The 18,199-nt window shown below is 41.2% G+C and overlaps 1 protein-coding gene across 1 annotated transcript in view; it reads right to left on the bottom strand.

Annotated features, from left to right (window-relative positions):
• The window catches only part of BABAM2 (BRISC and BRCA1 A complex member 2), a 442,279-nt gene that overhangs the window by 20,760 nt on the left and 403,320 nt on the right, over positions 1-18,199 (bottom strand). Inside the window, exon 11 of the mRNA XM_068564980.1 lies at positions 17,590-17,743. Within this exon, the coding sequence (XP_068421081.1) occupies positions 17,590-17,743 (154 nt within the window). The remainder of the gene's footprint in view (positions 1-17,589; positions 17,744-18,199) is intronic.

Below are 18,199 nucleotides of genomic sequence, written 5' to 3'. Positions count from 1 at the left end.
TGCACTTATTCCGTGAGACAAGTTATCAGACCACAAAGGCTGTTTTCATTCTGCCAATTGTCTGTGAGAATGTTCTGAAGAAAGAAGGCTGGGGAGATGTGAAGGCTGGTACAAGACATCCTGCCCCAAACACACACAGCGGGACCCATCAGCATTTACTGTCTCTACCCAGGAAGTGATTTAAAGGCACTGCCAAAGTCTGCTGAGCAGAGCCTTTATTACCTGAGGGACAAGACTAGAGGACGGGTGAGTCCCCCTCCCCAGGAAGGCGGACAGATTTTTCTGACCGATTCCTGAGCTGTCCCTCCACAAAGGATGCCCATATCAATTTAAATTTCAAATAAACTTCAAATAACATTTCAGTATAAGTATGTCCTAAATTTTGCATGGGATATACTTATACTAAAATTATTTGTTGTTTACACGCAGTTCAAATTTAACGGGGCAACTTGTATTTTTAATTGCTAAAACTGGAAACCCTAACTCTGGAGAATAAACAGTGGGTCTCTTGGGCATTGAGGTGGCAAAGAAAAGGTGAAAGGGCCCAAGACAAGCATTCCTTTATAGTGGTGCACAAGTGTGACCACAGGTCTCAGTTTTTACTGCCTTCCTTAATATTTCCAAGGCAAGAAGGCTCTATTATGCTTTATATATCTATGCCAAGGCAGGTCACTGTATCAATATGTAATCTGCTAATTTAAGAAAAACCTTATTGCCTACAGGCAATAAGAAGATCAAGTGTCTTAGCACAGCAGTTAATAACAAGTTACCATTAATTGAACACCAACAATACCCCAGACATTTTACCATCATTTTCCCACTTAACATTCACAGTCCACTGTGAGAGAGGACTGTTATCCTCATGGACAGATGAGAAAAGCAACATCCACAGAGGTAACAAAATACTGCCAGAAAGTGGTAGAACCAGGATTTGAATTCTGGCTGGTCTGATCCCAGAGCATCGTTCCTTCTACCGTGCAGAACTCTGTTACCTGCCTCTTTTCTTTCCTTCTCTCCTGCCTCATCTACTGCTGCCCTCTTCAAAGGAGACTGGCCTACCTGGAACCCCATGCTTCCCGGCCTCTGAGCCTCTGTTCCCTCTGGCAGGAGTGTCCTCCCTCCATCTCTGCACATCAGTTCCTACCCACCCTCCAGCGTCAGCCACCTCAATCTCAGGAAACAGACATCATCGCCTCTCCTCGGGACTCCGACTGCATTTCACCTGCATGTTGCACATGCTGCTGCCTGATGAGTTATTTATGTAGAATTTTCATCTCACCTCTGGTCCAGTGAAGGCAGACTGTGTCCCACGCATCACTTAACATGGTGCCTGATACCTACTTTGAATTCAATAAATATTTTCTGAATGAATGAATAAAAGAATGGGAAAAATGCTGGTGATCTGGGCAGGACCTAATCAAAATGACTGCCACTACAAATCCACACTGGGGCTCGCCAAACCTGAGCGTCGACCGAGGCAGAGCACCCAGAGACTCTGCAGTTCCAGACAGACAGCTGAGCTCAGTCGCCTGGCAATTTTGGGATAACTCAGGCAATCAGTCTGAGGAAGAGTGGCAGGGCATTATAAGAGCAGAATGCCAGTCTAAAAGTTGGGAAACCCAAGGTATATCCTCAGTTCCTACACTAAGTTACACTGTGACCTTGGACAAGTCACTTCACTTTGTGGGGCCTCAGCTTCATCATCTGTAAAATAGGTGTAACAACGGCAGTACCTGTCTCATAGGGTTGTTACAAGAATCACAGGAATTAAAATTTATAAAGCATTTACAGCTGTGCTGGTGCGGTGAAAGCCCTCAATGCATATTTATTATTATTATTGTCTATAAGATGATCAGGAGAGACTGGTTGATCCATTATCACTTATTCTCAGAAAGAAACAACATAGTCTTGCCTTTACATATACGTTCCCATAAATTTCACTTTTTTGGGAGACTGAAATAATGACAGTTTAAAGATTATCCGATCCCCAAAATGATCAATAATGGAAAATTTTGGTCTTCTAAATTTGATTTTTAGAAGAGCTACAGAGCTTCCCACTTTGCAATTTTGACTTGTACTCCGTGTACTGAGTAGTTAATGCCATGGATGCCCTGTCATTGGAACAGAATCTCAACCAGTGATGGATGGTTCCAAAAATCAATCAGCGGGCTTTGTAGTTGGGACTCTTCACAACAGGTGGATGAGTTTTAGCACCTGGAGGGCAGCAACCCTGTGTGTGTGTGTGTGTTGTGGTCCCCAGTGCTTTGCACATACTCTGTATATACAGTTGACCCTTGAACTACATGGGTTTGAACTGCGCGGGTCCACTTAACCACGGATATTTTTCAATTGTAAATACTACAGTGCTACACAGTCCATGACTGGTTGAATCCGCGGATGTGGAGAAACTCTGGATACAGAGGGTCGACTGTATGTTATATGTGGATTAACCCTCGCATTGTTTGAGGGTCAACTATAGTGTATATAGCTCTTAAAACGTTTGCTGAATGAATTACTAGCAATAACTTCACGGCAGAAGCCACTGTTACACTTGATTCCTATAATCACGGCTGCTCTAAAGCCTGTTCTCCCCATGGCTATGGCACTTCTACCTGGCAACTCAGCCCTGACCATCCAGGGCACTTTTTCTCCTCAGAAGTGACTCTGGATAAGGACTACCCTAGATCACTCCAGCCTCACTTCTGCTTTCTTGGCTTCCATTTTCCATTAGGCATGACTAAGTGCCAGAAGTTCTGTCTGGGAAGATAGGAGTCACTGGAATTTTTTTGTCCTCTTCTTGATGTGCAGCCTTCCGGCTGGTTTGGAGGCAGCTGTGAAGCAGTGTCTTTCCTTTGGCCTGCTCCATTATCATACCCCTTTTCTTCTTTTGCCCATTGATTATAGTAGTAAGTTCAGCCACAGGAATGTTCACCTTCCCTTAAAGGTACTCAGTGTCAGGTCTCCATACTCTTAGGAGAGCTATTTCTGCTCAAGAATACCTTGGGCTTTCCCCGTGGCCACAGTGTCCCTCAGCCTGCTGGGTGAGCCACTAGGAAGAAGGTTCGATGCCCGGCCGCCCCAAGGGAAGGTGGTGGGTACGTGGATGCAGGCATGCTGCCCTCCAGCCCTTGACTCCACTGTGCTCTCCTGTGAGCAAGGGAGCAGGAAACAGGCAGAGTAAAGGGGAGAGGTCAGAGGCGGCTTGGGCCGGCCCTGGACCAGTGATTGGGTAAAAGGGTTCTAATCTTTGTACTGCATGGCCTTGAACAAGTTCTTCCAGGAAATGAAAATGATGAAGTGAATGTCAAGTCTATGCCAATCACTGTGCTGAGGGTTTTAAATATACCAATCACTCCATTTAATTTCCACCACAATGGTTAATGCTGACCATACTCAATTCTGGTGGCACTAGATGATGCCTAAGGTTCCTTGCGTGTTCCACGTCCTGAGACTGGCCCCTACTGTCACACTTACCTTTCTAAATGCATCCCTGCTTGGTCACCCAACCTAGCTCTGCTATTGGCTGTGGATTTTGGAGGTCACTGGCACAGTGGTTACTACCCTAATATCTGCTCCCTGTTTTTGCTCACCTCTATAAAGCTGTGAGTTTAACAAGTCATGAATCTAGTTCATTTTCACAGGGGGCCCCTGTGCTGAAGGATCTGACCACAGACAAGACAGAATCCCATTTCTGCAGAAGCAAGGCCTCTGCTTGTCACTAATGATGTGCACAGATTGGATGGTCGTTCTTTGATGCTTCCCCTATTTCTAGAATGCATGCCTTAATGAGAAATGATAGAACCATGCGGCTTGGCCCTCCTGCCTTGGCTGGACTCCACATCATAAGCCCTGAGCAGCCCCGGCGGCACCTGTCAGAAACCAACACGCACATCTGAACAGTCAAGCCTAATTCCCGAGAAGCTGTTTTAACTTGACATCTGAAAAAGTATTACATCTAGAAGTATTTTACTGGGTGTGTGTGTTCAGGGCATATGTGTGCACGTCCCACAGCTGAAGTGTTCTATAAATATTAGATACGGGTTGTACAAAAAGGCATCACGTACGGAGTGTACTTAATTCCATTTAGCAATGTTTTCAATTTGTGTCTGACCTCTGGCAACACAGATGGAATTTTGTCAACACGAATTAAAACGTATGCTAAACTACCTTAAACACAATTTTCACTTAAAATCCCAGAAATATGTTAGAGCTTTGTGATCATCAGCTACCAGCCCAGTACTTTCAGATGAGGGTACTGAGGCCCCGAAAGGTGAAGTGTCTTTTCCAAGTTCACACAGGAAATTAATAATGGTGTCCAAATGAGACCCAGGTCTCCTAACTCCCAGGCTGTTATCCTTTGCATTTTCTTTACTTACTGTACGTTTTTCCTTCCAACCGTTCAAAGGCGACTCCGATTCCATGAATAAGCGTGTGTTTCTACTTTGGTATACTATAAAAATCCAAAACCAACTCCCCTATTCCTTCCTTTCTGACTTTATAGGACATCTGTCTATTTTTCCAAGAAAATGTAGGGTTGTAACTCACAAACGAGGAAGTAGGTGTACTTGGCTATCATGAACGTTTTCCCATCCTGGGAGGGATAATCAGAACCCAAGCCTGAGCTGATCAGGAGCTCTCACAACAGCACAACTAAGCGAATTCCCCCGACTAAGATGCGTTCATCTCCCAGTTACTCTTCTGTGTGCAGCTCCTTCCGGCTTGCATGACTGCGACCAGAGAGTAAAGCCTCACCCTGTTTCCCACTGAGAAAGCAGCACGGACAGGGGGTTCAGTCCTGAAAACAGCCCTCAGAGCGGCCAAAGAGTGGAATCAAAGGAAGCCAGGAACCCAGATGGAGAGCCTGGGAGAGATGGCCTGAGAGGTCCTGTGGAAGGAGCGGGGAGGCTGCGTGGGGCTGCGAACGCTCCGCGCCTGGTACAGCCTGGTCTGCACAGGCTGGAAGTGTGGTGAGCGGCCCACTCCAGGATGAGGGCTGTATCAGCAGTAATTGATGGCCGGGCTTTTTAATGGAGCTTATCATTTCACAGCAACAGATGTCAGGTTCTAACAAATAACATGTTCTCTCTGACCTACGCAATTTGGAGAGGATGCCTGGATGCCAGGCAGATCTGGATTCCTCCCCGTCTCTGTTGCTCTCTCTCCTGAAAGAAAAAACAAACCAAATCCCTTGAAGATACTTTTCAAAATGATTCTCTGTGAGAGTTCAAAGATCCAAGAATTTCATGGTATTTATTTGCTTTATTTTTCTCCTCACAACTTCTCTCTCTCTAAACCCTAGGAGGGATGGGTCAGCTTGTGAACACGGGAACCCAGGGCGCGTGGGGGAGAGGAAGGTTTGGCGCCCTTAGCCTTCCCCAGTTGCTCGGGAGGCACCATCACTGGTTCCTCTCCTGTCTTCTACGGGTGCTCTCATCCCCCAAGCGAGGCTGGCCTGGGCCTGGAAAATTCCCTCTTCTCTCTTGAGGGGAGTTCAGCTGAGATGAGGTTGGGAGTTTTTAAAGGGAACTATTCCTAGGAAACTCAAGGCAAAAAAAAAAAAAAAAAAAAGAAAACCCATGAATCATAGCAGCAGCCGGGCTTGCAGGCTCTGCCACTGAGGTCTGAGCCGCGATGCGCCCCCTGTGGCCGAGCTTTCTGGGAGCCCCAGCCTGGTTGCTCTGCCTAGCTCGGGGCTCCCCCTTCCATTCCCAGGACGCTTCCTGCCCAGAATGGCTCAGTTCTGCAGCTGTGAGGGTGAGCAGTCACAGTGGCCGCAAGTCTTACCTTCCCGGTCAACCCCTACCCCCGGGTGCCAGATGGGAGTTCCAAAAATACAGATATAAAGGGGAGGGATGGGGGGGGGCGGTTAGTGGTCCTGGGAGAGGGAGAGGGCTGCAAAGTCCCCGTCAGGGTTTTCCCTAACACAGAGCGATGACTGGATACCTGGGCCCCAAAGCTGGTTCAGTCAGGGTTCCCTCTGGCCAGCTTACCAAGCACAGGGACTGCAGAGAGAGGCCTGATGCCACAATTAAATCTTAACCAGAAGATGTGAGTAGGCTCACATTATAACCACTTATGCTTCAAGATCACCCCTCTCCCCACCAGCCCTCCCCTGGTCTCTAAAGAATTCTCAGGCCTCAGGGCTCCTGCGACCGTACTGTGAAGTGCCCTCTTAGGACTGGGGTTTCCACGCTGTGCTCCATGGCCTCCCAGAGGGGCCCCGGAGGCCACAGTAAGGGATAGGGATGAGGAGCACATCAGGTGACCCCCTTCTCTTGAGGAGAGACGATCTATTTTTATCTGTTTTACTTAGAGGGCTAATGCTTAAGACTGGATTGAAGCATTTAGCAGCTAATGAGAAGTTTGAAGGAAACAGTGTCTTTGGGAATACTAAGGTATTAACGATGAAAAATAATTGAAATAGCCCAGAATGTACAATTTTAAAAAATGATTGAAAGAGAAAGTTATTCTGCAAAGACAACAGAATGACAAATAATAGAAGTATGCATGGTGAAGAGCCACATATGGGAAATTAGGGATTGCTTTGGGAGTATCTAGATAAGTTTCTAAATAAGAAAATTACATCTCTTTCTGACATGGAGTCAAGAGGGGAAACAACAAAATGTTTTAGAAGGTTCATGATGAATTGCCCCCATGTGTTGACCGAGAAGCTATTTTTTTTTTTTCACACACACACACTGTATTTTATTTTTACAAGAGATAAATAGACTGACACCAAGCATTGCACATGGATGACCACAACAAAAGCAACGATGATTGCAATTACCAAACATGAAACACACTCATACTATGAGAAGCTATTTTTTGAAATATTCCATTTATATAATGGATTTAATGTGTGACAAGCCATTGCAGTAGGTAGTTTTAGGGTTCAGTGCTGTTCTGAGAACATACTCAGGCCTCTAGGATCAACCTAATGCTTTATACAATGAAACTCAGGGAAAACTCACTCCACCTATTCATAGATTTATCAAACTAGAAAGGATTATAAAAAATTATCTGACTCATTTATTTAGACAGAGCTAAAGCTGTGTATAAGGTACCAAGGTAGGTAAATAGCGGGTTCAGTTTTTTTTTTTAAGTGATAGTTGGTTTTATGTAGATTATACAGTTGAAGCATGGAGTTTTTCCACTTTTCAAACTGGCTGTACTGGCACCAAGAAGACACAACCATAGGGGACAGCAGCCATGGATGGAGCAGCCTAGAACTTAAGAATCTCTGGCCAAGTCACTGAGGTTTGAGGGACTGTTTACTCGGTTGCATGTGTAGCTAGCAATGCTGACTCCGCTATCTTTTAATTAAAAATCTCTGTTTTTCCTCCAGGTATGATGATGCTGAATTCTAACATTTACTGAATGCTTATGACATGCCAGATCCTATGCTGGACAATTCACCTACATTACCCTGTGTAGTAGGCAGAATTCTAAGATAGCTCCTAAGATTCCTCACCCCCTGGCGTGCACTCCCTGTATAATCCCCAGGACTGTGAAAATGATGAATTTCATTCCTGTAAGTGGGTTATGTTACATGGAACCGATGGATGACTCTAAGGAAGGGAGATTAACTGGTAGGCCTGACCTAATCAAATGAACCCTTTAAACCAGAGACTAGATGTCAGTGACACAGAGGTCAGAAATTGGAAACATGAGTGTTTGATGTATTACTGCAAGCTTGATGATGGAGGGGTCCATGTGGCAGGGAATGGCCTCTACCTGACAGCCAGCAAGGAAGCAGGGACCTCAGTCTTACAACCACAAGGATCTGAACTCTGCCAACAACCTGAATGAGCTTGGAAGAGGCCCTGGGCCTCAGATGTGGTAACGGCCCCAGCCAACACTTTGATTTTAGTCTTTTGGGACCCTAAACAGAGAAGCCAGGAAAGTTGTGTTGGATCCACAGAGAGTGTGAGATAATAATTTGTACTGTTTTAAGATATAAAATTTGTGGAATCAACAATAGAAAATCATCACACACCCCATTTGATATTCTAAACTAGCTTCACTATTTTATAGATAAGGAGACAGACTATGAATTTGCCTAAAGTCACACAGCTAGTGATAGCAGAGACAGGTTTAAACCCAACTCTCTCTTGACTTTAGGGTCAGTGCTCTTAACTGCCACATGCATTTCCTCTCTGTATTTATGTTACTCAAATGCCAGGCCTCTGAGGAGGGAGGCTCAGACAAGTGGTAAAGAGAATGGGAAACTTTATCTATCTGCCTGGGTGTGGATGTGCAGAAAGCCAGAATAAAATGGAGCATAATTTTTCTTTCTTTTCTAAAATTCTTTACAAGTCAACTGACTATTAAAAGCCAAAGTAATAACAATGTACTGTGGGATTCATAATATATGAAGAAGTGAAACATCTGAATATAATAGCACAAGAGAATTACATTGTTTTAGGTTTCTACATTATACTTGAACTGTTGTAATATTAATTCATGGTAGACTGAGATAAATTAAGAATATATTTTAGTGTGTTAATAACTAAAATATGATACAGAGAGCTATAACTAAAAGACCAATAGAAGAGAGAATGGTATACTAAAAAATACTCAAATAAATCAAATGGAAGATTTGGAAGGGAAGAACAAAGGGATAAAGAACAGGGGAAATTAAACAACAAATAGTAAGAAGACAGACTTATACCCAACCAGCTCATTAATTATATGAAATGTAAATGAATGAAATACTCCAATTAAAAGGCAGAGATTATCAGACTAGATTTAAAAAACCAAGTTACAAAAGGTTTCCTTGACATATAAAGACACACATAGGATGAAAGCAAAAGGATGAAAAAAGATATACCAAGCAAAAAATAGGCACAAGAAAGCAGGAATAAAGACGCAGATGTCGAGAATGGACTTGAGGACACGGGGAGGGGGAAGGGTAAGCTGGGACAAAGTGACAGAGTGACATGGACTTATATATACTACCAAAATAGATAGCTAGTGGGAAGCAGCCGCATAGCACAGGGAGATCAGATCGGTGCTTTGTGACCACCTAGAGGGGTGGGGTAGGGAGGGTGGGCGGGAGACGCAAGAGGGAGGAGATATGGGGTATATGTATATGTAGAGCTGATTCACTTTGTTGTAAAGCAGAAACTAACACACCATTGCAAAGCAATTATACTCCAATAAAGATGTTAAAAAATAAAAATTAAAAATTAAAAAAGAAAAAGAAAGCTGGTGTAACTATATTAATATCAGAAAAAGCAGAATTCAAGTGAAGTAGTATTATCAGAAATAGCAAGAATCATTTCATAATGACAGAATGGCCAATTTATCAAGAAGACATAACAATTCCAAATATGTATGTACTTAAATAACAAAACTTCAAAATGCAAAAAGCAAAAAGTGACAGAACTAAAAGGAGAAACAGACAAATCCAAAGGCATAGGTGGAAATTTTACCACCTCCTTTCAGTAACTGTTATAATAATAAACACAAAAAATAATAGTAAGGACATAGAAGATTTGAATAACACTAACAAGTAATTTGACTTAATATGTATATAGAACACTACACCTCAGAACTGCAGGACACACATTCTTTTCAAGTTCACATGAACTATTTATCAAGATAGACTACATGTTGGGCCATAAAACAAGTCTCAACAAATTTCAAAGGATTAAAATCATACAGATTATAATCTCTGACCAAAACAGAAATTAAACATCAGTAACAATAAAACATCCAGAAAAATCCCCAAACACTTGAAATTCAAGCAGAACGATTATAAATAACTCATGGTTCAAAAAGAAATCACAAAGGAAGTTAAAAACTTTTTCTAACAAAATGATAATGGAAAAGACATACAGATGGCCAAGAAGCACAAGAAAAGCTGCTCAACATCACTAATTATTAGAGAAATGCAAATCAAAACTACAATGAGGTATCACCTCACACCAGTTAGAATGGGCATCATCAGAAAATCTACAAACAACAAATGCTGGAGAGGGTGTGGAGAAAAGGGAACCCTCTTGCACTGTTGGTGGGAATGTAAATTAATACAGCTAATCTGGAGAACAGCACGGAGGTTCCTTAAAAATCTAAAGATAGAATTACCATATGATCCAGCAATCCCACTACTGGGTGTATACCCAGAGAAAACCATAATTCAAAAAGACACATGCACCCCAATGTTCACTGCAGCACTATTTACAATAGCCAGGTCATGGAAGCAACCTAAATGCCCATCGACGGACGAATAGATAAAGAAGATGTGGTACATATATACAATGGAATATTACTCAGCCATAAAAAGGAACGAAATTGGGTCATTTGGTGAGACGTGGATGGATCTAGAGACTGTCGTACAGAGTGAAGTAAGTCAGAAAGAGAAAAACAAATATCGTATATTAACACATATATGTGGAACCTAGAAAAATGGTACAGATGAACTGGTTTGCAGGGCAGAAATAGAGACACAGATGTAGAGAACAAACGTATGGACACCAAGGGGGGAAAGCAGCAGGGGGTGGTGGTGGTGGTGGTGGGATGAATTGGGAGATTGGGATTGACATGTATATACTGATGTGTATAAAATGGATGGCTAATAAGAACCTGCTGTATAAAAACAAAAAAGAAAAAACAACATATCAAATTTTGCAGGATACAACTAAAGCAAACTTCAGAGAGAAATTTATACCTTTAAAGGCTTATATTAAAAAAGAAGAAAGGATTAAAATCAATGATCTAAGCTTCTATTTTGAAAAAATTGAAAAAGAAGAGGAAATTAAACTGAAAATAAGTTGAGGAAATAATAAAGATGAAAGCATAGATTAATAAAATGGAAAACAAACCATGGATAAAATCAACAAAGTAAAAGCTTGTTTCTTTGAGAAGATTAGAAAAATTGATAAACCCGTAGGTAGACTGTTTTAAAAAAAAAGGGAGAGGAAAAAGATACAAATTTTCACTGTAAGGAGTAAAAGAAGTTATATCACTATAGCCCCCATAGATATTAAAAGGAAAATAAGACAATGCTATAAACAATTCTATGCCAATCCATTCAACAACTTAAATATGATGGATAAATTTCTTAAAAGAACCCCACAACTTGCTACAACTAACACAAGAAAAAATTTAAAAAATCTGAACATCCCTGTATTTAGTATAGACATTGAATTTTTTTCCCCACAAATAAACTCTACCAAACGTTTAGAAAAAAATAATGCCAAACCTACATAAACTCTTTCAGAAAACAGATAAGGAAGGAAAACTTGCCAATTCATTTTATGAAGCCAGTGTAGTGCTATTATCAAAGTCTAACAAGGACAACACAAGAAAGGAAATTTCAGACTACTATCATCCATGAACACAGATGTAAAACTCTTAACATAATTTTAGCAAATCAAATATAATAATATAAAAAAGGGTAAAATATCATGACTCAGAAGGGTTTATTTATCCCTGGAATGCAAGGTTGGTCTAACAGTCAAAACCTAATTAATGTAATTCACCACTTTAATAGAAAAAGAAAAGCCACAGGATCATGTCAATAGAGGCAGAAAAAGCATTCTACAGAATTCAACACTCACTCATGATAAAAACTCTTAGCAAAGTAGGAATATAAGGGAGTTTCTTCAATCTGCTAAAGACATCTATGTAAAACCTACTGCTAACATCAATTTTAATGTGGAAATATAAGGCCAGATGTCTGCTCACATCACTTGTGTACAACACTGGACTAGAGGTCCCAGTCAGTGCAAGTAGGTTAAAAAAAAAAAAAAAAAAAGAAAGAAACTAAAAAATGTAAAGATTTAAACACTAGAAAGAAGTAAAGCTGTTAACAGATGATATGACTATTTATGTAAAAAGTTCTAAGAAATCTACAAAAAAGCTACTAGAACTTAGTAGGATTGTAAATTCAGCAATGTCACAGTACACAAGGTCAATATAGAAAAATCATTTCTATTTCTATATACTAGCAACAACTGGAAAATAAAATCTGAAAAGCTATCATTCACAATAAAAGCAAAAACATTAAAAAATATCCAAGACTTCTACACTGAAATCTTAAGACACTTCTGAGGTAAATTATAGAAGATCTAAATAAAACCATGTTTACTGATAGGAAGAATTCGGTATTGTTAAAATGTCGATTCTTCCCTTGCTGACCTACAGATTCAATGCCACCCCAATCAAAATCTCAGCAGGCTTTTCTTTTGCAGGTTGGGGTTGGAAGTGGCAAACTGATTCTAAAACGTATACAGAAAAAAAAAAAGGACCTAGGACAGCCAAAACAATCTTTAAAAAGAATAAAGTTGGAGAATTTACATTTCCTGATTTTAAGAAACATTGGTATTGGTATATAAACAGAAAAATAGATAGATGAAATAGAATATCCAGAAATAGAGCCACTCATGTATGGTCTATTTATTTTGACAAAGGCATGAAGGTAATTCAACGGGGAAAGACAGGTTTTTTTCAACAAATGTTGCTTAAATACCTGGAGATACATAAACAAAACAACTAACTTTAGCCTCTACCTCATACCATACCCCCAAATTAATTTGAGATGGATCATAGACTTAAATGTCAAACCAAAACCAAAGCTTCTAGAGAAAGACATAGGAGAATCTCTTCATGACCCTGTGGAAGGCAAATAATTATGAGGATACAAAAACATTAACATAAAAATAAAACACTGATAGGGCTTCCCTGGCGGCGCAGTGGTTGAGAATCTGCCTGCCAATGCAGGGGACACGGGTTCAAGCCCTGGTCTGGGAAGATCCCGCATGCAGCGGAGCAACTAAGCCCGTGCGCCACAACTACTGAGCCTGCTCTCCAGAGCCAGCGAGCCACAACTCCTGAAGCCTGGGCGCCTAGAGCCCGTGCTCCGCAACAAGGGAAGCCACCGCAATGAGAAGCCCACGCACCGCAATGAAGAGTAGCCCCCACTCACCACAACTACAGAAAGCCCACACGCAGCAACAAAGACCCAACGCAGCCAAAAATAAATAAATAAAATAAATTAGTTAAAAAAAAAACCTAAAACACTGATAAAATAGATTTCATTAAAAATAAAAAATTTCTGCTCATCAAAAGATACTGTTAAGAAAATGAAAAGGCAAGCCATAGATTAGGAGAAAATATCTCTGATACATATTTCTGACAAATATATAAAGAACTTTTAAAACTCAATAATAAATAGACCAACAACCTGATTAAAAATAGGCAAAATTTGAACAGACCCTTGACAAAAGAAGACATACCAATAAGCACATGAAAATATGCTCATCATTACTCATCAGGAAATCAAAATTAAAAACACAATGCGATATCACTTCATCCCCTACAGAACAGCTAAAATTAAAAAGACTGATAATACCAAGTGTTGGAGGAGAGGATACGGAACAACTGGAACCCAGCATATTGCCGGTGGGAGTATAAACTGGTACGACTTCGAAAAAGGTTGTCAGTTTCTTATATAGTTAATCATACACATACTCCCAGGTATCTACCCACAGAATTGAAAACATATGTCTATTAAAAAGCTTATATAAGAAAGTTCACACCAGCTCTATTCATAAAAATCCCCAAATTGGAAACAACCTAAATATAATATGCAGATGAATGGATTAGTACATTATAGTATATTCATATAACGAAATATTGCTCAGCAGTAAAAAAAAGGAATGCCATAACAGATAACTCTAAAATAATTATGTTGAATACAAAAGACACAAAAGAGTACAATCTGTATTATTCCATTTATAAGAAGTATCTAGAAGAGGAAAAGCTAAGACATGGTGATAGAAATCAGACAGCGTTGTCTTGGGGGTGAGGAGACTAATTGGAAAGGGGTGGAAGGTAACTTTGTCAAAACTCCATCAAAAGATACACTTAGGGACCTCCCTGGTGGTCCAGTGGGTAAGACTCTGCATTCCCAATGCGGGGGCCCGAGTTCGATTCCTGGTTGGGGAACTAAATCCCACATGCGTGCTGCAACTAAGAGTCTGCATACCGCAACTGTGAGCCCACCTGCTGCAACTAAAAAACAAAGATCCCGCATGCTGCAACTAAGACCCAGTGCAGCCAAAAATAAATAAATATTTTTTTTAAAAAAAGATACACTTAAATCTGTCCACTTCATTGTATGTAAATTATAAGTGTATGTAAATTACACGACAATAAATATCTTTAAAAGATAAAGATATCTTTAAAAGATATATGCAAAACCCTTGCCTTCAAAGGACTCACAGGTCGATTAAGGAAATGAGATATATACAAAGATGTGAAAAAAATCAAAGAATAATACAAAAGAGATTTCAAAGCAGTATATGACCAACAGTCAACCAACACTGGAAAGAGGGGAAAGAGCTGCCTGCAAGTTAGCATGGATGGGAAAACCATAAGGAAGAATGTGGAAGGAAGGGTAGACCTGCAGGAGCAGAAAGACAGCAGGAGGAAAGCAGTGGGCACAGGCATCGTGGGACAAAGCAGAAGCTAAACCCAAGGGTCTTTCACATGTCCACCCACTGACTGACCCTTCATATCAAGCCCATCAGCAGGGAGGAGTACAGTCTTGTTTTACACGATGAAGTTCGGGAAGGTTAATAGCCCTGCCCAAGGCCACAGAGCTTACAGATTAGAACTTGTGATAGGAACTGGGGCACACATGACCCTGAAGCCTGTGCTCACCCAGCAGAGGGTAATTCACTCGTGAGGACAGAATTTGCTGAACAGCCACGAGCAAGAAGTACATGTCACAGGAAGAGCCCTGGCCAGAAAGTGTCCTTTCTGAATTCACATGCTTAGAATTTTGCTCTGCAGGAGGGAATAAGCAGCTGACTCCACTCAAAGGGCTCTAGCGCTGTTCATAAACCGTGAGAGTGTTTATGTCCTGGGCAGAGCTCTCCAAGTGAATTATAGCCTTTTACGCACTGTGTACATACAATATTTTCAGCAGGGGGTGTAAGGAATGCTGCAGCTGACCTTTCTCTCTTTCTGTCCTGTCTCTCCACCTTCTCCACCAAACTCTGGTCTGTACTGCAGGACAGTTCTCTGGTTGTGCTTATCCATTACCTGGCCTTCTGACACAGCTCAGGGAAGTTACTCAGGTCAATTAAAGAAGGAGCTTTTAAACTATTTCTTCTTCCTAGCATGAGCTGCTGGCTTTCTCTTTTATTACATTTAAAATGGATCCATCTTCACTACAGTAGAAAGCAGACTTTTTTAACATTACTTCGGATGTTTTCTTTAGGCTGGTAAAGTAAAGCAAATGCCTCTTGCAACTCTGAACCAATCTGTTAAGATAAACAGGCTTCACTTACGATATTCCTATACTGAAATCATAGGCTTGTGGTCTGCAACTCCTTAAAGACTCAATTCATACATTCTAAAATGTCTACTTAAGAAGCGCGCGTGTGCGTATACGGACAAACGGACACACACACACACTGAGATAGCTTTGCCATGGAAACCACAAAAACACATCTGGTTCAGACTCCACAGCACATACCACAAATAACAGCCCATCTTCTAAGGGCAGATCCTATGTATACACAGGGAAAGCCCGGAGAATTAAACAACTGCAATCCCTCAAATGTAAAACTTACATCATAATCCCCCTTTTCAAGTTTATTTCAAGATAAGTCAGTCTTACTCATTGTTATTAGTTACATTTGCATATGTTTGTTTTTTTCCCTTAAATAGAATTTCAGACTTGGGCATCACAGACAAAGAGGAATACAGGGAGGAAGGGCACACTAAAGGTTCAGGTAAACAACAGCTCTGGATTCCACATGTGAATCTGGGGAGGTCTGGATTTCTAGAGAAAGCTACCCTGTCATTATTTAAAAGAGCCCCAACCCTGCTATGAGTGAAGGTCTTGTACTACAGAACATATAGATGCCAGTGGGTACCTGGGGATGGAAATAGGCCCCGGGAGGGGAAGGAAAGAGCAAGAAGTCTTACCAATCAAGGAGCATTCTAGGTCTGGAAGGCCAGGTTTTACTAGTAGGTACTTTAAAACCGTCACAATGTTTGGTATGATAAAGGCTTTGATCTCTCCTGTTGGGCTATAAATTCCATGAAGACATGGACAATTTCTAATTTATTTATCATTGTATCCCCAGAAAGGGGCACATTGCCTGGATCATGGTAGATGCTCAGTAAATACTGGATGAGCAATAAAGAGGATGCTGAATTGATATTCTTCATTTCTGTGATTCTTTGGATCTGATCATCCTTCAGCTGGGATCACAGGTGTGAGCATATGGCTGTACGGAGTGATAAAGTAATAACCACCTGCCACTCCTATGATTTACTTTTGGAAGCTATGGTGTTGATCCACTGTTGCTTCAATCTAGGAAGGCCATGGTTTGTGAAGACTGGTGTTCCAGATACTAAAGTCTTACCTGTAAAAAACTCTCTGCATTTACATTTACGTATTCCATATGACTGGTGAAAGCTTTCTATAGAGAGATTCATGTGCAATAGTAGTACCTCTAAATTCCAAGCTCCAGCTAACTTCAACCTTTATCAAATTCCCAACTTACTTCCATAAGGATTTTAACAGTCCTAAGCTATTTGTGTAGCCATTTATTCAATCAAAGAAGACATAGGCCCTACTTTGGGTAATGGCTGCAGAGATGCAATGGGATATCTAATTCACTCTGTTCCTTCAAAGACATTATAGGTCCATATGAAAAACTAGGTACTGGATCCATGTGTTGACTACTAGGCAAAAATTCTATTTGTTTACTGTCAGCTGAAGTTTTCCTTTAAAAAAAAAATGAAAGTAGATGCCAATATTTTCTTCATCGACACCAGTTATTCCTTAACTCCAATTTCTACCTAGTACTTATTCTCTAATCTAAATAGAAAGGTAGAGGGACTTCCCCGGTGGTCCATTGGTAAAGAATCCGCCTTACAATGCAGGGGACGCGGGTTGGATCCCTGGTCGGGGAGCTAAGATCCCATATGCCGCGGGGCAGCTAAACTCGTGTGCCACAACTACTGAACTCGCGCTTCTCAACTAGAGAGCCTGCGTGCCGCAAACTACAGAGCCCAAGCGCTCTGGAACCTGCTTGCCACAGCTACAGAGGCCACATGCCCTGGAGCCCGCATGCCACAACTAGAGAAGAGAAAACCCTAGCGCCACAACTCTAGAGAAGCCCCCGCACCGCAACGAAGAGCCTGTGTGCCGCAACTAAGACCCAATGCAGCCAAAAATAAATAAATCTTAAAAAAGAAATAAAATAAATAGAAAGGTAGATTTCAGAAAAATCATATAACCCATTTAAAAAGAAAAAAAGGCAATCTTACCTGATGAGGCTAGATGAGGAGTTGGCTAGCTTTTTCTATAAAGGGCCAAATAACAAGTATTTTTTGCTTTCCAGGCCATATGTGGCCTGTTTCTGCTACTCATTCTGCTATGGTTGCATGAAAGCAGCCATAGAAAATAAGTTTAAAAATGGGTGTGGCTGTTGCAATAAAACTTTATTTACAAAAACAGGCACAGGGCAGGATTTAGCCTGCAGGCAGTAGCTTGCCCAACTCCTGGACTAGATAAACAAAATGTTTCTATTTGCAAGAAATAACAATTGATTCACTTACTTTGCTCTTTTGGCCATTTCATTTCCATCCCATCTGGGGCTGTATGGATAATTTTTCTGGGCCTGGGAATAAAGCTGTCCACTGTTGGTAAAGTGATAGACGGACTGGAATGTGAGAGTCGGCTGGTCTCGAGGAAAAAAGAGCGGCAGGTCAACTGCAAAGACAGAAGAAAGGAAAAGAAAGTTAGGGCTTAAATGCCTTTTAATACACTTTTTTGGCTAAACCTGAATGTTGGGTACAAGACTATTTGAACCACAAATACTCGTTAAGGCTTAGGTAAAAGGTATGGAGAGAGAGACCAAGAAATACAAGGTGCCTTCCCTGTCTTCACAGAGTTTACAATCTAGGTAGAGAGGCAAATCACCCATAAATAAAAATTCAACCAATATGAGGCCTGATGTGCAGGTGCTGAAGGAATACTAGGAAATGGTTACAGAAGCTGGGCACCCCCAGCCACCTGACCTGCTGTGGCGCTTACCTTGTCCACTATTCCATAGAGGAGTTAGCTGTATATCTGCTTTAAGTCTCCATTATATCAGAAACTCCTCAAAGGTTAGGCACTGTCTTCCTCATCTAGAATTTGATGGAGGAGGTGGGATGGAGACCATCT

This window comes from Eschrichtius robustus, chromosome 15 (assembly GCF_028021215.1).
Source record: "Eschrichtius robustus isolate mEscRob2 chromosome 15, mEscRob2.pri, whole genome shotgun sequence".
Classification (NCBI taxonomy): Eukaryota; Metazoa; Chordata; class Mammalia; order Artiodactyla; family Eschrichtiidae; genus Eschrichtius; species Eschrichtius robustus.
This window is presented reverse-complemented; position numbering and strand designations above follow the sequence as displayed.